The sequence below is a fragment of the Delphinus delphis genome, chromosome 11 (assembly GCF_949987515.2).
Source record: "Delphinus delphis chromosome 11, mDelDel1.2, whole genome shotgun sequence".
Classification (NCBI taxonomy): domain Eukaryota; kingdom Metazoa; phylum Chordata; class Mammalia; order Artiodactyla; family Delphinidae; genus Delphinus; species Delphinus delphis.
Genome location: NC_082693.1, coordinates 2,772,275 through 2,794,801, shown reverse-complemented (window position 1 = coordinate 2,794,801; position 22,527 = coordinate 2,772,275). Strand labels below are relative to the sequence as shown.

Sequence of the window (22,527 nt, the reverse complement as noted above, 5' to 3'; positions counted from 1 at the left end):
ATAGTTCGATTTGAACAGTTTTTAAGATAAAATACAGTAGTACTCTGCTGAAGTTTATTACTTTTTAAATGTTCTCATCTTTCCCATCATAAGAATACAGTTGTATTTTAGAATTGAAAGGAATATTAGTGGTCTTTGTCTTGTAGGTAAGTAATTAGAAGGAACAAGTAACTTGCCCTGTGGGACATAGCTAGCTATTTATTCATCACGGTAATCCGTCCATTACTTATATGATGAGAGAATAGCACGATTGGGAGGGAAACTCAACCAAAGAAATAATTGGTTGTCAGCCAAAATCTTTGCTGGGCTTGTTAAAGACCCTAAACAGTAATTGAGAATATAGATATGGGAGTTTTAACAACCTAAATTGTGTTTAAGACACTGCTTAGAGTTCCACATGACTTTGTTAACTCTTGTATCCTCTAATCATTGGAAACATATAACTGGACAAGTAAAATTTAGAGGCCAGTACAGTCTGGGCAAACCCTGATCATTTTGGTAAAGTATAGTTGTGCCTTGTTAGTACATTTCACAGGCCTGCAGGATGGTAGACAAACAATTGCGTAGATCAGGGGACTTAGTGAATTTTTCCTTTTGAGATTCCATTGATTACTGTAGATCTCTTTTGCCAGCTGATTATGACCAGTTCATCCAGCCTGTACTTTTACCACTGATACTGAGAGGTATTATTAACCAAGAAGGTAAAGGTCAGAGCCTTTCTGAGTAACTTGCTTTCCACAATACATTTGACACTGATGGCTGCTTAGAACAAGTGTGGAGGCATCATCAAAAAATTCTTTCCTTTAAATGATGTTCCAAGTAGCTAGGCGACTGCAAGAAGTATTGGGATTTCTTGTCCTTAGAACTACGTCCTATAGGAAGCCCCTTCTACGTTTGCTCAGTGATTAGGGCCTCAGCAGCGGAGTAATCAGTTCCACTTGACTAGGAATAAATCACCCACGTTGAACCATGATAGTTTCTGACAACTGGCAATGCTGATAAAAAACAAAACAAAAGATGTTAAGAAGTCCGTGCCAGTGTGGAGCTGGTGTGCAGATTTGATGGATTCGCGTGCAGCATGCATTCTGCATTAGACTTCCTTTCATCAGTTTTTCTCTCTTTGTAAAATAAAAATTGTACGAGGAGAAGAAAGACTCTATTTAATGTAATAATTATTTCTATTTTCTTTCTAGCCCAGTTAACAGAGTTATACTCTAATTAGAGAGGTTATTTTAAGGAAAATGCCTTCTTTCTCTAAATAGTTATTTAAAAAGTGTTTCCTTCTTGAATTCTTCACTCTTAAGTTCTTCTCTATGATTTTAGGCTGTATGTGTAAACCTGATTGACCCTCCCCCTCCCTATTTATCACCAGGGACACATATATAGAATAAACACCAATGCCTTTGATCTCTACACAATTTTACTCATGCAGAAATTGAATACATGTTAATAGCTGCTTAATGATTTCTTCTTAATACAGATCGGTTATGCATAAAGTAGGAAGAGCCCATAGAATTATAAAATGCGTCATTTTCTGCAACAACTTTTTATTTTCAATATTATTAAGTATAAGTTATTAAAGTAAAAGAAGAAAAGCTTTTTTAGCTATTGTTAAGTGCTCCTTAGTCTGTGTGTATAAATAAACTAGCCTCCTTCTACCCCTTGAAAGGCTAAACAGAATGTCCTAATACTATCATGATACTGATCCTGATATTCAAGTGCCTTTGGTTCTGCCCACCAGCTTTACTGTGTTATGTTTGACTGTACATGGAAGTACATGGAAGATGCTCCACGCTTCCATCTTTGCTTCTGTAGGGGAGAGTATTTTCATATGTGACTGTAGTAATAACACTGTGTTTATTGATAAACACTACTTAATAACGAGGAATCGTTTATGGAAAGATGCTTGAGACATCTTTGTGTGATTCTTCTTTTCTTTCTTTTTTTTCCCCCCATCATAGAACATATTATTTATAGCACAGTGATTAAGAGTACAATTCTGGAGCTAGATTGCCTAATAATTATAGTCTTGTGGTGGAGCTTCGATAGCTGTTATACATAAATTTCTGAAAACAGTGCCTGACACACACCACCCTCTCTGTTAGTGTTAGTGGCCCCTCATGTCGCCACTGCCTCTGCCTCCTCCACCACCCCCATGACGAGTAATTTCTTGTTGTTTTTATCATATTGCCATTCTAGAGATTCTGTGGTTTCTGTTTCTACAAAATGGAAAGTTTTCCTCTTTTTTGGGGGTACATATTCTGAGCATATTTAAAGGAGTATTTTTCCACTTAGCATGATTCTGAAACAGTCATCTTTATCATTAATAGTCAAGTATGTGCATAACTGATCCAGTTTTTCTCTTAGCTGTTAGAGTCAAAGCTTTTGTAAATAGTATATTTTAGATCCTGTGGATAATTGAACTTGGTATAGAATGGGATTTCCACTATATATTTTATAGAAATTGCATAGTAAATACTGAAATGGTGTGATATGGGACTATTAGGGTGAACAGTTTTCACAGCCTCTATATTGGATTAGTTAAAAGAAGAGAATAATGGCAAGATTAATATGATAGCATTCATACACCCCTTGGTTAGCTACTTGTCTGAACCCAGAGAGCCTTGATCACAAAAATCACGATTTTGAGTCACAACCAAAGTGAGGATATATAAAAGGAGTTTTCAGTAGGATTCAGCTGCTGTCCATCGTGATGCTGGGTAAATGGAAAGTGCTTTGTACACACCCATCCTACCACTCACCACACAGAGCTTCTTTTGGGTTAATGCTCTTGCAGCTGGTTTGCACACATCTGCATCTACTGCAAGTCTTCCTTGCCGACAGCAGCTTGCCCAAAGGAGACAGCTCTAGTGAGCGCTGCCCTTTCTTCGCCGTGGAATGGCTATTTCTGCTCTCCAGGAATAGGCATCGTCTTCCTCCCCTCCAACTCAACAGTTTAGACAGCTGGGTAATTGGATAAGAAAGTAGCTTAGGGAGAACTTGTTAATGGGGATTTTACCTGGTTTAGCAGCTTCTGCACCTGAGTATATCAGGAAAAGTCTTTTCGTTTGTTGGTTTGTTTGTTTTTTTTTGTTTTTGCTGGCAAAGAATAATGGATCCCTTTAAGAGTTGGACTACATACAAATTATACAAGTGGAATTGTTAACAGTTAACATCTTAATTTTTTCATAGATGCTGATGATGGAGGAGAAAGAAGGGCATAATCCTTATTATGCATGTAAGGGCTGTTTGTATACTAGGTGGGCTCATAAAACAAATGTCTGTTTTCTTGTATGTAAAACTTTATTGGTTCTATGAAATTTTATTTTTTAAAAAAGGTGGTTGTACTGCTCTTTCTTGGTAAAAAAAAGTCTAATCAACAAAATGATATATTTTTTTTTTGTATAAGGTTTATACGTCAGCAACTAAGGTGACCCGCGCAGCTGGTTACACATGTAAACACCAGGGCATTGGCTTCTGTATGTTATGGAGTACTCGACTTTTAAGTGGCAAAATCTCTTTAGTGGTTGTGAATTTACATAAGTATTGATCCATATGAGATTCCAATAGGAGTGTCTGATTAAACTAAAGGAAACTAATGCTTCCCATATGTGATGGTCTTTTCTCTCACAGTATGCTTTGGACTTTATTGGCATAGAAAAGACTGGAGCCAATTTCAGTGGTTCACCTGTAGGATTCTTCCTTTGTTAAAGAGTGAAAATCCAAGCCTTACAGTACTCATGGTTCCCTATTCTGAGTTCGCTGCATCTTTTCGCTTAGCTTATTTGTTCTGCTGTGGAATTCTCATGGACTGTAGAGAGGGACCTTTTTTTCTTCCCCTTGGAAGGGTCTGCTTGGAATGAAGCAGACCCTTAAAGAGCTTATATTAAATGGATTGATGCAGGAATTATGAAGGTTGGATTTAGGTTCTTTTGTAGTTCTTTTCTTGGCAGAAGTTTATGTGTGTGCCTAAATACAGTTTATAAAAGTCCAAGCTTATGTATTATTACCGACTAATGAACCAATATTTATTATAGACCTGATGTGTGCCAGATATGAAGATACAAAGCTGGGGTAGAGGAGTAAGATCCAGTCTATTTGTGGAGATGTGTATAGAATGAGTAATAACAATATGGTTGGAGATTCATGCTATAATGTATAGATAGATGGAAGAATGGAGACAAATGTATAGATAGAGAAAAGAATGGGAGATGTGTATATGTATGATATAGATCAATACTTTGTTCATGTGTGATGGCATACAGACTGTGGCCATCTTATTGTCATGGAGGTAAGAGCAAGAAAGTCGTCCCAAAGCAGATAACATTTACGTTGCTTTTTGAAAGCCATGTGAAATAAACCAGCTAGTTCAAGAGTAGTTGATGATATAATATTCTCCTGCTTCATTTTTCTCCGTAGGACTTAGCACCATCCTACATACTATGTTCATTTCATTCATTCATTCCTTGTCTACCGTATTAGGGTTAAGCTCTTTGAGGGTAGGGATTTTTGTCTGTTTGGATTAATTCTGTATCCTCAACACCTAGAAAACTGCCTAGCACGTAGCTGAATGAAAGAATGAAGTTTGTGAGTTTTAGAATAGTTGTCTTATTTTCCTTTTGCTTATTAAGAATATCTCTCTACAGTTCCTCCATATTTTTGCTTACTATTTTTCATGGTGTGTACGGGAGTCTCCCTAGTGATAAAATGCTGTTTCCACACTGTTTCACAAACCCATCCCCTATTTTCCATCTCTCTTAGCTCATTTAGTTTCCAAACTCTCTTACCTGAATTGATACGATCTCCTAGCAGTTTCCATGTCTCTACGTAACTCCCCATAGATATTGAATATCTTCTCCACAGCTGTCAGAATTATCAGTCTGAAATACAGAACTGACCGGACCATTTCTTTGCTTAAAAGTCCCTAATAGTTCGCATCTGTCTAGAGTAAAATGTGTGCTCGTTAGGATGGCATGGAAGGCCATCCATAGCTTGGATTCAGCTGCATAAAGTCCCCTTCCCATCTTGTAATGAAAACGGGTCTGTTCATTTTCTTTTGTGTCACTAGTGCCTGGCATAGAATAGAGAATTCACCAATAGTTTTTTGAGTAAATGAATGCGTACTAGTGTATATAAAGGAATGAATAACTATAATAATAAATTTCATTGAGAATGCTTGCTGTTCAAATAAAAGATGATATAAAAACCTAACTTGAACACTAGCATTTAAGAACAGTTTTTCCTTTTTACAGCTGATTTGTTTTTCTTAGCGTACAGCTGTTCAATTTGCTGTCCTCCCTCAGCATTTTTTAAAGGAATCTCTCTGGGCATTTGCACTGTTGGTTTGGAAGTAATCCAGTTTCTCATGGCTTTCCTCTCTGTAGGTCTTAAGACCCTTTATCCCCATCCCTATATGTTGGGTCTTTTCTCCCTAGCTACTTCCCTTATTTCTTTATAGAGATTTATGACTCTGCATGTATGACCATACCCATGTGTATGTCTTTTCTTTCTTCTGGCTATAAATTCTCAGTTTAAAGCTTTGCATGAAGTTCTAAGACCCTTAGGGTTAAATTATTTCTACAGAGCACACACTGACAACCCTGATCTACCTGTTTCCAACTTAAAATGGTTTTTATTGTGACTGTTTGTATTTCTCTTAATTTCCTTTTTTTCCCCCCCTTAAATGTGTGTACACAACTCAGATTGAAAATCTCCAAGAGCAACTTAGAGATAAGGAAAAGCAGATGAGCAGCTTGAAGGAGCGAGTCAGATCCTTGCAGGCTGACACCACCAACACTGACACCGCCTTGACTACTTTGGAGGAGGCCCTTGCCGAGAAGGTGGGTGACTGGCCCAGACTCCTCACAGACACATTGCTTCTGCTTTCCCATTAATCTGAAAGTCACTTTAGTGATGAGACTTGATAGAGAAGACAGAAGAAGTCCCGTTGGCAAAAGGGAAAAGAGCTGCCTGTACTGTTGCTGACGTACCCAGTGTAAGGGAAAGAAGATGCGTTTTGTTGTTGCCAATTTAAGCATCTGTTGCTAGGCAGGATGGATTCCGTACTGGAGGGCAGTGGCTGAAGTTTCTAAAGAATCAGCCATGTGCTCCCTGTTTACTATTTTCTTTTTATGTGTATGGTCAGCTAGAATTCGGTGATGTGGGAATGTCAGACACTGACCATCAGGAGGCAACATTAGTTCTCTTTTACTGTGCTGCATTGGGATCTAATATATTCGTGGGTTTTAGTTATTAATACAGTGTACTTGGTGTTTTTCTAGTCGTGGCCTTGCCACTTCATTTTGCCTTCATGAGCAAACCTAGTTTTTTTCAGGAATGGTTGACTAAATAAGAAGTGGCCCAACATGACAAGTGTTAATGTCTTGGAGGAGGTTTAAGGACTCTTGGTGGGGCATTTTAATTGGATTGTTCTTCTTCTTATTTTTTCTTTAGGGAATAGGGTTACTGTTCCTTAAGCCTCTTGAACTCAGAATGTTTCAGGCTTCCTGCCCAGGGATCAAGCCTTGATCCCCAAATATATTCAGAAATAATACCCATAAATATACTTAAATTGCTTCAACTTTCAAACTTCCTGAGTATCTGTTGACAGAAGTTTTAATGGTTTCTCTTTTCTTTATCCTTCTTTATGCTTTAAGCTCAACAAATCATAATCTCTCCAACCTCCTCCTTTTTGCTGTGTGAGTTGTGAGTTGTTTCCATTGCTTTGTAGGCAACATGTGAATTATATATAGAAAAGAAATATTTGCTACTTATTGTCCTTAGGGTATATGTATAAGTTTTTTGTTGCTTGGGATTTGAATAAATGAGATTATTCCAAAAGAATACTCTAGGGACATCTAATACTAATTAAGGTTATAGGAAAAGAAACCTAGGGGAATCAAAAGAACAAAACCAGATGTATGTTAGGGCAAGATAGGTTGGAAGGTTGAATTCTTTAAAAGGTAAATTATTAACAACCTTTCACTGTCTTTCGAATGGAGGATGGAAGTGTGAAATTTTATCAGCTAGAAGCTGAATTGCAGTCATATGATAGAAGTATGAAAGGAATTTTCTCATGTATTGATGTGCTCTCTTATCAGGAGCGGACAATCGAACGCTTAAAGGACCAGCGGGACCGAGATGAGCGAGAAAAGCAGGAGGAAATTGATAACTACAAAAAAGATCTTAAAGACCTGAAAGAAAAAGTCAGCCTATTGCAAGGCGACCTCTCAGAGAAAGAGGTCAAGATCACCAAAATGGAATTATTTGGTTTGCTTAGCCAGTGCATTATGTGTATATGTTGTTGGTGTTTACAGAATGCATATAAAAAAACGATCTGTTGGAAGATTTAAAGAATCTTCTTGTAGCAGGGATTATTTCAGGAAGCTTTGCAGAGATATAGTAGATTGAATCATTTATTTCCTAAGTCTTACCTCTTACCTCTTCCACCTGTTATGAGTTGGCTTCTTACTTGTTAATGACATTCTACAGATCCTAAAATAACAGTATTTCTCCAGTTACATTTGGAGAAATATTGTGCTCATGGTGAGGAAGCTGATAGACGAACGGAATATGAACAAGGAGGACAGTCTATTTACATCAGCTCTTAACGATCACCTCAACATTGGCAGAGAAATCTTAAATGATTGTTGACCAATTGGGTGACTTAATATACTTTGATTTTGCTTTTGAAGAACCTTGTTGATGTCACCTAAATAGCAAAAATGCCTAATGCCTTGTGATCAGATAATCATGAGCTTTAGGGGCATTCTCAGGGTTTTCTTTGTAATATCTTTAGGAAAATTTATGGGAATTTAAGTTTCTAATAGAATGTTTCTTCCAAACTTAGAAGAGAAGAAAAAAGTCAGTGTAGCTACTAAGGTTGACTGCCTACATTCACAAAGCTTGACCTACTTCCATTTATTTTGTGGGAATGGATATGTACTGGTAGAGCTCTTTAAATCACTATTCAGTGGGTATTTCTTGGGAATTCATTTTGTTTTAGTTAGGACTTGAAAGCCAGAGCTAATGTTTTTGTTCTGTATTTCATGTTCTTGAAATGGAAATATGTCAGTATATGCTAATGGAAAGAAACTACAAACCACCAGGAAAATAAATTTAAGAATTTAAATCTCCATTTTGTTAATAAATAGTATTTATTCTAGATGTATGTTGCTTCTTTCAGGCTTCACTCTTGGATCTGAAAGAGCATGCTTCTTCCCTGGCTTCCGCAGGACTGAAAAAGGACTCACGGCTTAAGACACTAGAAATTGCTTTGGAGCAGAAGAAGGAAGAGTGTCTGAAGATGGACTCGCAGTTGAAAAAGGTTAAAGAAAACTTTTCCAATTTCTTGCTTTGCTTTATTTATTTATTTAAAGTTTCTGCTTTAAAACAAAGTGAATCAGCTATACATATACATATATCCCCATATCCCCTCCCTCTTGCATCTTCCTCCCACCCTCCCTATCCCACCCCTCTAGGGGGTCACAAAGCACCGAGCTGATCTCCCTGTGCTGTGCGGCTGCTTCCCACTAGCTATCTATTTTACATTTGGTAGTGTGTATATGTCCATGCCACTCTCTCACTTTGTCCCAGCTTACCCTTCCCTCCCCCCCCCGTGTCCTCAAGCCCATTCTCTACATCTGCGTCTTTATTCCTGTCTTGCCCCTAGGTTCTTCATAACCTTTTTTTTGGTTTTTTTTAGATTCCATATATATTTGTTAGCATACGGTATTTGTTTTTCTCTTTCTGACTTACTTCATTCTGTATGACAGACTCTAGGTCCATCCACCTCACTACAAATAACTCAATTTCGTTTCTTTTTATGGCTGAGTAATATTCCACTGTATATATGTGCCACATCTTCTTTACCCATTCATCTGTCAATGGACACTTAGGTTGCTTCCATGTCCTGGCTATTGTAAATAGTGCTGCAATGAACATTGTGGTACATGACTCTTTTTGGATTATGGTTTTCTCAGGGTATATGCCCAGTAGTGGGATTGCTGGGTCATATGTAGTTTTTTAAGGAACCTCCATACTGTTCTCCATAGTGGCTGTACCAGTTCCCATTGCCACCAGCAGTGCAAGAGGGTTCCCTTTTCTCCACACCCTCTGCAGCATTTATTGTTTGTAGAGTTTTTGATGATGGCCCTTCTGACCGGTGTGACGTGATACCTCATTGTAGTTTGGATTTGCATTTCTCTAATGATTAGTGGTGTTGAGCATCCTTTCATGTGTTTGTTGACCATCTGTATGTCTTCTTTGGAGAAATGTCTGTTTAGGTCTTCTGCCCATTTTTGGGTTGGGTTGTTTGTTTTTTTGTTATTGAGCAGCATGAGCGGCTTGTATATTTTGGAGATTAATCCTTTGTTAGTTGCTTCATTTGCAAATATTTTCTCCCATTCTGAGGGCTGTCTTTTCGTCTTTTTTATGGTTTCCCTTGCTGTGCAAAAGCTTCTAAGTTTCTAGGTCCCATTTGTTTATTTTTGTTTTTATTTCCATTTCTCTAGGAGGTGGGTCAAAAAGGATTGCTGTGATTTATGTCATAGAGTGTTCTGCCTATGTTTTCCTCTAAGAATTTTATAGTGTCTGGCCTTACATTTAGGTCTTTAACCCATTTTGAGTTTATTTTTGTATATGGTGTTAAGGAGTGTTCTGATTTCATTCTTTTACATGTACCTGTCCAGTTTTCCCTGCACCACTTATCGAAGAGGCTGTGTTTTCTCCACTGTATTCTTGCCTCCTTTGTCAAGAATAAGGTGACCATATGTGTGTGGGTTTATCTCTGGGCTTTTTATCCTGTTCCATTGATCTGTATTTCTGCTTTTGTGCCAGTACCATACTGTCTTGATTACTGTTCCTTCTTTGCTTTAAATAACAGCATAGTAGAAAACTCTATAGTGTCCATATGGAATAACTTGCCAGTGGAGTAATAATCTCCTAAAATTCAAAATACCATTTATCCCTTGATTAATTCTCTTGGCGTTCTTGTCCGATTTTACTCTACTCCTGAGAGTCCCCGAACTCTTAGAAAATTGGCAATTCAGAGTAAGATTAAAATATGCAGCTCCTTTATAGATGAAATGTAAGACAACAATGTAAAAATCTCAATTATCTGATATTTTTCTTCTGCTAGCATTAGGCTTCCTGGAAAGAGCTAATTTAACAGTGATAGTCACCCGTACCAGTGAATATTAGAATTTGGTGCAGGTGTTTACTATCCATTTCATTGATTTATTCCTCTCTAATCTTTACATGGCAGTTGGTAGTTTTCAAAGCACTTTCATGCTTATTATCTCTGAGTTACCAACTCTGATTAACTGGGTCCAGTTCATGTGGTTACTGATGAAAAGGGGGCCCAGCCTAGTCTTGAGACTTGGTGCTGTTCTTTTTCCATACATTGGGTGTGTTCAGCATGAACACCTCGTGATGAATCATTATGTAGGGTATGCCAGAAATGAAGTCATATTCTTAAGCTAAGGAAAGGAAGAAAATCCAGTAGCTTAAAGTTACTTTTGGATAAGTAGGAAAATACTTTTTCTGAGATTAACTCATTCAGATTTGGTAATTGACTTTTTTCCCCCGCACTAAATAAGCGGAAGTAATTTTCTATTTAATACTGGAATATTGAAGATAAGACTGTTAGATGTATTTAGGATTATGAAACTGAGCAGTACTGTCAAGAGTAATAAATGTTATTCACTAATATTCCAAACTCACCTATTTATGACAATCCCACATTTTCTCTGTTTATTTTATTTTAAAATTTTTTTTTGTGGTACGCGGGCCTCTCACTGTTGTGGCCTCTCCCGTTGTGGAGCACAGGCTTCGGACGCGCAGGCCCAGCAGCCACGGCTCACGGGCCCAGACGCTCCGCGGCATGTGGGATCTTCCCGGACCGGGGCACGAACCCGCGTCCCCTGCATCGGCAGGCGGACTCTCAACCACTGCGCCACCAGGGCAACCCCTCTTTGTTTATTTTTAATATCCTTGTTATCATGATACTTCTATAGCTGGTCATTTTTATGATCTCTTAAACTTTGTGTTTAGGTTCATGAGAAAAAATAAAGTTACCTTTGGGTAGAGGACTTGGTGGCTTCCCCCTACTCTGATTTATTACTTGTTTTTCTACTACTTGCCATTTTACTTTTCGTATTTTCCCTTCTTTCATTCTGGAAGACTGTAACTTTTCATTTTAATTAATTAGTGATGTTTTCCTATTATACTGCTCCCACAATGCCCTCCTCCAACCTAAATATAGGTTGCTCTAGAGTTTGCAATATACATTTTCACCCTTTTCTTTTTCCTCAGCTTTTTCAATGCCAGAAATTGTATATATTTAAGGTGTGCAACATGATGCTTTAATCTATGTATGCATCGTGAAATGGTTACCACAATCAAGCTAATTAACACATTCATCAACCTTAAATAGTTACCTTCTATCCTGTGTGTGGTGAGAACACTTTTTAAAAATTGTAGTATAATTGACATATAACATTTTATTAGTTTCTGGTGTACAACGTAACAACTCAATATTTGTATATATTGCAAAATCATCACCCAGTAAATCTATTGAACATCCATCAATATACATAGTTATAATCTTTTTTCTTGTGATGAGAACGTTTTTTTTTTTTTTTTTTGCGGTATGCGGGCCTCTCACTGTTGTGGCCTCTCCCGTTGCGGAGCACAGGCTCCAGACGCGCAGTCTCAGCGGCCATGGCTCACGGGCCCAGCTGCTCCGCAGTGTGTGGGATCCTCCCAGACCGGGGCACGAACCCGTGTCCCCTGCATCGGCAGGCGGACTCTCAACCACTGCGCCACCAGGGAAGCCCGTGAGAACTTTTAAGATTTATTCTCTTAGCAACTTTCACATGTGCAGCACGTATTTATAGTCACCATGCTGTACATCACATCCCCAGGACTTACTGTTTTGTAACTGGAAATGTGTACCTTCTGGTCACCTTCATCCATGTCGCCCACCTCTGACTCCCCACTTCTGGCAGGCTACCGGTCTTTTCTCCGTATCTATGAGCTTGGTCTTTTTGTTTTTGTTTTAGATTCCATATATAAGTGCAATCATAATGATATTTATCTACTCTGTCTGACTTCTCTCACTTAGCATGTTCTCAGGTTCATCCATATTGCGGCAAATGAAAAGACTTTCCCCCTTTTTATGGCTGAGTAATATTCCTGTGTGTGTATACATACATACATATGTACATACCACAGTTTCGTATCCGTTCATCCACCGATGGACACTTAGGTTGTTGACAACACTTCTTAAGTTGTATTAGCAAATTCCAAGCATGCAACACAGCATTGTTAACTAGAGTCAATCTCCTATATGTTAGATCCCCAGGACTTATTCATCTTATAACTGAAAGTTTGTGCACTTTGACCAACATCTTCCCATTTCCCCCACCCCCAGCCCCTGGCAACCACCCTTCTATGCTCTGCTTTTATGAGTTCACCGTTTTTAGATTCTACATTATAAGCAAGATCTTACAGGTTTTTAATATGTGGCATTTCCTTCTCATTCTTCCTTGGAGTGTCCATTTCTCTGCTTACATTGCGTCTCTATTCTTGGGTGTTGTCTCCTTTTCCCCTTAGTGCCTTTAACTATTTTTTTAAAATATTTTATTTATTTATTTATTTGGCTGAGTTGGGTCTTAGTTGTGGCGCGTGGGATCTTCATTGTGATGCATGGGCTCTCTAGTTGTGGCGCATGGGCTCCAGAGCACATGGGCTCTGTCGTTTGTGGTATGCAGGCTCTCTAGCTGAGGTGCGGAGGCTCAGTAGTTGCGGTGTGCGGGCTTAGTTGCCCTGTGGCATGTGAGATCTTAGTTCCCTGACCAGGGATCAAACCCGTGTCCCCTGCACTGGAAGGCGGATTCTTAACCACTGGACCATCAGGGAAGTCCTGTGCCTTTAGCTGTTTATCATAGTTACTTTAAATTCCCTGTCTGATAATTCCAACATCTGTGTCAAATATATGAGTCTTATTTTTTACTAGCAGGGGCTAGAGTGGGAGAAATGCCCTTTCCCTAGGTGGGATAAAGCTCTGTTAAAATGTTTACTCCTGAGGGTCTGTCTTTGGATACAGTATGCTTTGGGCATATTTCACAGTTGTTACTCTTCCCCTCCTGCAGCCAGAACCACAAGGGGATTTTTGTTGGCTCTTCACTGTGAGACCCTGGTGTGGTTCCTGGATTAAAGCGCATGAAAGTATGGCCCCCCTAAAACCGCCAGCCCTGGGACTTTTCTCACTCGTTTGCTTGTACGTCCATACTCAGCCCCCAGCAGTTCCTTAAAATTACCACTTAAGTGTTTCTGCTCACAGCTTCTGCTCCAGGTGAGCAGATCTCAGCTTCAGCTCTGTGGGTTTGCCGGTGTCTCTTGATGTTGGAGGGGTAATTTTTCCTGTGACCTCAGTTCTCTGATAGGTCCTAGAAAAGTCATTGATTTTCTGTTTTTCAACTTTTCCTTGTAAGAATGGTAGTGATGACTTCTGAGTTTTTTACATGTTGGAACTGAAGTTACGGTAGTTTCCCGTATGGAACAGGCCTACTTGTTCTTGTTTTATGAAGGTATTTGTATGAATTTTGCTGTTTAGAATAAAATCTAAAATAATAATATAATAAAAACAATGTATTAATTATATTTGGGAATCAGCTGTAGTTTTATTCATTAACACGTAACTGTTTATGGAATCAATAAGTTACCTATGCCCAGGAATTTGAAAGTAGATCACAGAGATCTTAATTAACAATATACCTGTCTTATACAGCTTTTTTAGTTCTGCTAGATGTTGAATGAATTTGACTATTTTATCATGTCTGTCTCTAAAGCAGGGCAGTGAAATAAGTCAGACAGAGAAAGACAAATACTGTATGATCTCACTTATATGTGGAATGTAAAAACCAAAAACCAACCAAAAACTGAACTCATAGATAGAGACCAGATTGGTAGTTGTCAGAAATGGAGGGCTGTGTGTGTGTGTGCGTGTGTGTGTGTTCGTATGATGGGTGGAGGTGGTCAAAAGGTACAAACTTCCAGTTATTAAAAAAAAAAGTAACTGTGTAGTGATATTTTGTCTATGTAATATTTAAGCAGAGAAGAACCTTATAAATTGAAGACTAGCTATTAGATGTTTGATAATACCCTGTTGAAATTGGAGTATAGGTGGCTTTTGGGGACATGGTTTGCCCACTGCCACTGTACGTATATCTGATAGAATGTGGACATTTTCTTTGTAGGCACACGAGGCAGCACTGGAAGCCAGAGCCAGTCCAGAGATGAGTGATCGAATACAGCAATTAGAGAGAGAGATTGCCAGGTACAAAGATGACTCTAGCAAGGCCCAGGCAGAAGTTGACCGCCTCTTGGAAATCTTGAAGGAGGTGGAAAATGAGAAGAATGACAAAGATAAGAAGATTGCTGAGTTGGAAAGGTAAGGAAAGGGAAGCTGAAGAGGCACTCTCTATGTTAGAAAGGTTGAAGGATGGTTTTAAAACTATGTACTTTTCAGGACATATTTTTCCAATATATCTGCCTCTCTGAATTGACTTTATTACCTACCTTTTATTCTAAGTCAGTGTAACTTCATTGTTGCAGTCTCTGAACGGCAACACAGAGTGGGAATAGACTGGGAAAGCTATGGACTTCAGCATCATTGATTGGAAAGAGAAAGTATTCATTGATTAAGAAATTAAAGTTTTCTACTGGTTAATCAAGAGAGTGCAGATAGCCACTTGCTCTCTAATTATTTATTTATCTGTTTAAGGAACAAATGAACCTCAAGTTCAAGGAGTTAAAATTTTTAATTGGTTTAGACCTTTTATGTTGAGCTGTTGCTCTTTTGGGCTGTGAATTTTTAGACTCTGTATTGTGGAGAAGCAAGCTATTACATTGGTACATAGGTCAAATTTAGAAGGAGGGACATTTTGAGGACAATTTAGGAGACTTGGATGTGATTTTTTTTTTGATCTCTGACTTTGACTTCTTCAAAATGAGCTTTGTTTAAACAGAACCAGCCGGATAGCTCTCTTGGAATTTTCTTTGCCTTTTTTTCTTGTTAGGGTATTTTGTACTAAAGATAAAGCGTATGCCTCTTGGCCTCTTTCTTTACACCATGTATTTAACATAAATTCACAAGTGCATAGAAATAGTTCTTCCAGTAGAACTGCATTAATCACTGTATTCTGAACAGTCAGAGAGACTGGCAGTGACAGAATGAAGTCATTAATCCGTGTGACTCCTTTGAGCCCGATTCATAGAAGTATTTTATTTTCATACTCTTGAATGTTGGGAGGTAGTAGAATACTTTCATAAGTTGTTTACTAAGTTTTAAATTTTTAGGATATTGGTAGACTTGCTATTTTCCCCTAGAAGTAATTTTTTCCTCTTGTTCTGTAACCATAGAATTTTGATTTTCAAAAAACGAAAAGGATAAAGTCCAACGCTCACAATTCTTCTTCACTAAGTTGAAAGTATGAATAAATGAGCTGATCACCTACTCATTTGTTTCCTCTTATTTTGGTATTAACTCTATTCATGTTTTCTGGTCTGGTTCTGGATAAGATGGGTGGATAAAGTTCTTTAAATCAGAATTAACAAGTTATCAGAGTCTCAAGATTAGATTATGTATGGTTTTTGTACGTCTTCCCTGTTTGCACTGCATCTTTAACCCCCGCACACGTGTGTATGCACACACACACACACACACACTCTCTCCTTACATACTTACATGAGTACATGCCTTTCTTTGCTTTTGTGTCACCCTGAAATCAACAGCAGTATTTCATAGATTTTATTTATTTTTATATTTTTAATGTTTTTTGAAATCAGACTTTTATTCAAATCTTAATTCCATAGATTTTAAAATACGATACTTCTGATGGATTAGTGACTTCCCACTAAATGTATTTCAGTATTTCAGAAAAGAAATTTCTTGATAAAGTTTTATTTTTCAGTTTGATTTTTTTTTATTAGCTCTGCATTGAAATTATTGCTTGCTATTACAGATACCTTGCTTGAAAAATGTTTCAATTCATTTTTGGACCCAATACTGATTTGGGGAGATGGACGTGATTTGAACGAGAGTAAGAAATAGAATTAAATCTGTATTTGTATCCAAAGCACACCAGATAGCTTTTATTAGCCACTATATTTCTCACATTTTGGGAAAGAGTTGTAAATGATCTGTTCTTTCCGCAGAATATTACTTATAAATTTGAAAAAGTACTATAGAATTTTGTCCTCTGGTCATGTAACATTGTAATCTTATTTTAAGATTCGACACAATTTCTTGGCTACCAAGAAAAGAAACAGTTTTAAAAACTCAATGTAATTGTAATTGTAATTTGTTATTGAGCAGCATAGTTTAAGATGGGAATAAAAGATGATTGGAATTATTTTATGCCTTTTCTTCCCTGATTTTTAGTACTGAGCTGCGTATGTGTGGCTGTGTTTCTTACTAACCATTTGCTTCTTATGTTGCTATTCCACTGTTTCCTGTGTGTGGGTGTCTGTCTCCCTGTCATTTATCATCTGAGTTTCTTCACCTTTCTTTTGGCTTGTCTTATCCTGGTCCTATTCCATTGGGGTTTTGGTCTCTGTGTCTGTCTGTGTTCATATCCCTCTTGGCCATGCTGTTCCTCAGAAAGCCAGCCTCCCGCACTTTGTACCTTCCACGCCACGTTTCTGTCCCTGAACTGTCAGGGGGGTTTGTTTGGGACTTCCTGGGAAAGTGAGTGTTAAGTAAGTCTACAGTTCTGTACTAGAGGAGTTGCTGCTGCCACTCCTGCTGCTGCTGGGGCTTGCTGGGGGTTTTGCTTGATCAGAATTAAAGACCAGCCGGTTATATATCCAGTTGAACAGTACCTCTTAGGTCCATTGCTTGTGGGTAAAGTATGTGTTCTCTCTGGTAAGATTCTGATATTGTTGGATATAATTGTCTTATTCTTGATGTCTAGCCCATCTCTTGTGTGGTGGTTCTTTTGCTGGGGTGCCCTTTAAGCAGTAGCCTCTCGGGCGATGCAGCTGCGGTGCCACACCCTAATTCAGGGAGTAGCATGCATTTTTACCGGGTGTCCAGCAACCTTCTAAGTGCAAAAATGACAGCAGAATGTTATCATGGGGCTAAAGAAAATTCTATTATTCTTTTAAAATTTCCTAGTACTTATGTAAGATTCTCCAATATTAATAGGTTTAGATTAAATCATGAAGAATTCCCAGACTTATTCTTCGTGGTCTTGAGAAAAACAAATAGTCCCTTACACTGCTCTTACAGAACAATAGTAGTTCCTGTCAGATGATTTAGTGTTGTACCAGTGTCTTGAGCTACTGCAATTTTAAAACGAGGATTATGTAGGCCTACCCATACATCTGAAAATACAAAATGTTTTTCCCAATTAAATCTAAGAAGTACTATTTCTGAATTTATATTCCATACTATGGTGTGTAGCAGTGGGAGTTCAACCGGAGAGGCAGAACCGGTAGGAGAGATACATACATATATTTATATATATGTGATATATATATATCAGATTTATTACGAGGAATTGTCTTGCGCGATTGTCAGCAGCTGGCTAAGCAAGTCTGAAATGTGTATGGAAAAGCTGTCAGGAGGAGATCACCTGCAGGATAGAACTCCCGTGAGCATGGGCCAGAACTGTGGTCCACAGGCAGCATTTCTTTTCTTTCCTTGGGAAGCCTGCTTCTAGGGCCTTCCAAAGAACTGAGATATGCCCACTTCGATCATCTGGGATAGTAATCGCCTCTACTTAAATGGATTGTAGGCTTTACTTAATGTCTGCAAAATACCTTCATAGCAACATCTAGATTAGCGTTGGATTAAGTTAACTGGGTGCTGTAGCCTACCCAGGTTGACACTTCCAGAAAGTCATCACCTGGTGGTTCTGGATAGTCTCCACAGATGATTTTAAGGGAGAAAATAATAGTAAAAACAAACCTAAAGATTGACATGCTATATAAGTAGATTGATTTAGATTAGCATGAGGAACCCAAAATGTAAATTGAATATTTCTCTTCTAAAGTGAGCATATTATAGTTTCTATTTAGATGCATGATGAATAGCCTTTTCTTTGGCATAATGTTTAAAATGTTTAGTAATGTAGGCTGATGAAATTCTGATAGTAGTATCTTTTCAGACTCCTGAAAGAATTGCTTCTTGTCTGCTCTTTCACTCGTGTCCCTTTAGCTAAACACCCATGCCATGGCAGATACTGGGAGCATTATCCCCCGTGCATAATTTTGCTTCTGTATTTGCTTTATTACATTTTTTTTCTGATACAGAAGCACTGATAAATCTGCAGAGTTTGGTGTTTGCATTAGAAATCCTCAATTTACTCTAATGTGAGGTTTATTTAAATTAGATTCAGCATCCCACTTAGAAACTTTTATGTTTGGAGAATGACACCCATCTTCTGATTTTTCACATAATTTAGGTATCAAGGATTGCCTTTGGTTTATGAAAGTTAGGAATTTTCAGTGATGTAAAGAATAATATTGTATAACCTAAATAATTTATAAGAAATTTGGATTTACTATATTTCCTGATTTGTGGGAATATAAAAACTGGAATTTTAATGGATATAGATTTCATTTGGGGTTGTGTTTTGAAATTTATAAGAGGGATTAAAAGATGAGAAGAAAGGACATGTTTTCTTAGACATGTTTAATCTTTGAAAGTCCTAAAGTTCTTTTTATTCCTTATTCCTTTTACCTGGTTACTCTCCCTTTAAATATGCATCTCTTAAAACACTACTGTTAGTAAGATTTGTAGTTATCAAGACCTTGAGAATAGTAGCCAATCTGTGAGTTTAGTTTTTCTCTCCATAACTCACTCTTCTCTTTGCCACAAAATATACCCTTTCCTTCTTCATTAATTAATGAATTAATTTTTCTACTTATGAAGGCTCTTATTTGCTGGTCACTGTTCTGGGCTCTGGGGACACAACAGGGAGCAAAACAAACAAAATCTCTGCCTTCAAGGAGTTTATCATCTAACCTCAGAAGACCAGAGCTCCAGCAAGGAGCGGACTTTTCCTCTGCAGGCTGGCAGAGGCGTTCTTCCACAGCTTGCCGGTACCTAGAAATTTCAGTGAGGACGTTTCCATTTGCGGTCTGGTTGAGCTCTCCTGGGAAGTAATACTTAACATACTCAATTAATGTGTGCCCCAGGATACAGAATTATTATAGAAGAGGGGCTTCTTGTTGAACTTCAGACTCTTAGGTCTGGTCTTCTAATTTTTGTGACGAGTATTAATGATGATGGCTTGAGAGGCTGTTTGGATAGAAGGCTAGCAGGTTGTTTTGGATCCTAGCCTCCTAATTTTAGGTCCTAGAACTGTAGCGTAGATGGAGATGTAAAATGGAGAGGGAAGGCCAGCATAGTGTGCTGCTATTGGTACTATTCTGACAAAGGCAAGAGAACCAGGAACAGTGTTGTTATTTACACACACACACACACACACACACACACACACACACACACACACGTATAGGTACATAAACACATTTTGGGGCCAGTCTTGTAAGTAGTTATAATATTAGGAGGAAACTTAGTTTTTCTGCCTTGTGATGGTCGCTTTCATTTTCTTCGCTGTCTTTTCCAGACCTCATCTAGAACTATTAGTTCTAGGCTTTTACATCATGATTAAACTTAAATTTTGTGGGCTAGCAAGAAAACGTAACCTGTGTTTGTAATGCTTCCAAGGGAACTAACTACCTTCTGATTTGTAAACAACTGGCTCTGTTAAAAAACTGGCATATGATCTATTCGTAAGATTTGGGGCTGCTTGATTTGTTTTTTTTTTAAGTAAGGGTGTTCCCAGTTTGCTCAGAATTCAGGCTCAAGGTAGTTAGCCCCTGAATTAACTGTCTAAATTGCTAAAGCAGTAACTGTTAACCTCATTTTGGTAAGTGAGAGGAATCTATACTTCTGTAGTTCAAGATCAAAATAATGAACTGAGCTTGAACACAAAGAATGGGGTTGTTTTCCCATTATGCCAGGAGTGAGATTTAGTCTGTGGTGTTATTTGCACGTGTGCATGTGTAAGAGAAGGTACTTCTCTGGTGGTATTTGGAGAATTTAGGGAAGATAGTTGCTAGGCTTAAATCCTCATGGCTCAAGGATATGACCTTTTACGTTTTTTTATTTGCTTTTAAAGCTTACTACTATCTGAAATTTTACGTAATGAAAATGGAGTTATTTTTATTTTTTATAAATCTTTCAAAATGTGTTGGCAAGCTTAGAGTTTACAGGATATTTCCAACTTTTGGTCTGATATTAGTAGATTTAACTCTTTGTTTGCTTTGAAACTGGGCTTTAGAATTAGGAGATGAATGCTTTTTTGTTATCTGCTTTTTCTGAGTATTTTCTCTTTGACCAAAATTTTCTTTCCCCTTATTCATTTGGGGGAATTTGACCCCTTTTAATTGTTATCTTTTTTTGGGGAAAAAAAAACTTTACTGACCTCTCTTAGGTAGTAATTTCTCTGTCCTTTTTATTTTTTTTTTGTGCGTTTGTTATAGTATCTATCACATTCTGTCCTAAGACTGTACATTGTTGTGGGCCCAATAAATACATACGTTAAAACATAGGGACACAGCTCGTTTCTCATTTTACTGTCTAATCATCCCACATTTCTTCCCTTTTTATCTTCCCATCCCCCACACATTCAGACCTTTCATCAAACAGATGGAGATTTAATAGTCCCTTATACCCTTGTTTGTGATATTGAATATATTTTTATATTTGTTTCTTCTGTATGTTTGTAATATGTTTACCATTGCACATATGCTTTTCTTTCGGTAAAAATATAAGTAAATGCATATGCATTAAGTATTCTTATTTAATATAATTCAATAGGATTACTTTTCTATCTGCAGGTTAAACAAAAGTATAGATAACCTCTCTCCTCTTCTGTCACAGTGAAATACCAATTCTAACTTGTATTTTTACATTTTAACATCACTGAAACTGGGATACGTGAATAAATAATGGCGTGATTTAATTGGTATATATTTTTTTATTTCTTAGTAACATATAAAGTAATGGCGCATCTTCTTCCTTTGGTGAATTGATATTGAAGATGTGCGCAAAGAGTGAATAAAATTATTTCAGTGGCTGGGGGTGGAAGGAAGTATTTCCAAATTAACGTTATCTTCTCATGTATTCCATTTAAAATGTGTGTAACCAGATGAATATGTTTACTATTATAATTAGATATTTGACTGTTTTAACTGCATCCTGAAAGTTTATTTGCTTAGGTTGACCTAAAATTTTTTTTGACATTTTCATTGGGAAAGTGGGTTTTATGTTTGTGATTTTATGTTGATATCACAGTATATTCAGGCATCTATGGCGCAGTATAACCTGATAATATAAACCTACATATTTAATCTTCATATTTGTAAATATTTTTTCTGTAAAGAAATCCCGAATTGATCATTCAGCTTAATGTCTTCAGAAATCTCCCGTAGGGAAATTAATATTAAGCTGTATATAGATTTGGCGTAAACTAGTATACAATTCATGAGGAAAATGGTTCCTTAAAGCATTTCCTTACTTTTATTTATTATTTTTTTATTTTTGCGGTACGTGGGCCTCTCACCATTGTGGCCTCTCCCGTTGCGGAGCACAGGCTCCGGACGGGCAGGCTCAGCGGCCACGGCTCACGGGCCCAGCCGCTCCACGGCATGTGGGATCCTCCCGGACCGGGGCACGAACCCGTGTCCCCTGCATCGGCAGGCGGACTCTCAACCACTGCGCCACCAGGGAAGCCCCATTTCCTTACTTTTAAATTTATAGTCATATATCTTTGATCCACGAAGGACAGTGTCGGTGAATGTGGTCTTGACGTAGTTGGAACAGAGGAGAAATGAGTGTGGTGATTGTGTGTGCTTTCTTGAGGGAGAATGGGTTGTGTTTAAAAAAATGAAAAGAAAAAGGGAAAACGAGATGCTGCGAGTGTTATAACGGAAGGTGACTGGTTCTTTATCTGATCCTGCTGGCTTCAGCTTGCTTTCCTGGGGGGGCCGCTTGTTTCTTTCTTCTTCCTCCTAGATGAATTTCACTGATTTCATTTAAAAGAAGAATAAATCACACAGCTTCACATAGTCAATTCTATTAGGCCATCTTCCTAAAGTTTCTTGTGGGCACAGCACCTTATAATTTATTACAGTCTTGATAGAAATTTTGATGGTTACCTCAAGTTTTTACTTTACACTGGAAACACTAGAATTATATATAGTTATTCTATATGCAGATTTTTTTTCTCCTAAATTTATTTCCCAAGAGCTAAAGTTTGATGCCAAAGTGAAATAAGACTCCTGAACTGTAAATTAGTTAAAAAGATCCTTAAGGTTGCTCACTCTTGACAGGAATAAGCTTCATTTTTCTTTTTTCAGGGATTTTCTCGTGTCTCATATAAAGCTTTGCATCTATATGAGATTTCAGTGAGTGTCATTGTTGATCTAAAATTATTCTAACGTAAT

General features: G+C 37.8%; 1 protein-coding gene across 6 annotated transcripts in view; it reads left to right on the top strand.

The window, feature by feature from the left end:
* The window catches only part of ERC1 (ELKS/RAB6-interacting/CAST family member 1), a 393,002-nt gene that overhangs the window by 141,042 nt on the left and 229,433 nt on the right, over nucleotides 1–22,527 (top strand). For all 6 annotated transcript variants that reach the window (XM_060024063.1, XM_060024061.1, XM_060024060.1 and 3 more), the window contains 4 exons: nucleotides 5,703–5,840; nucleotides 7,101–7,241; nucleotides 8,186–8,326; nucleotides 14,262–14,455. In XM_060024063.1, the coding sequence (XP_059880046.1) occupies nucleotides 5,703–5,840; nucleotides 7,101–7,241; nucleotides 8,186–8,326; nucleotides 14,262–14,455 (614 nt within the window). The remainder of the gene's footprint in view (nucleotides 1–5,702; nucleotides 5,841–7,100; nucleotides 7,242–8,185; nucleotides 8,327–14,261; nucleotides 14,456–22,527) is intronic.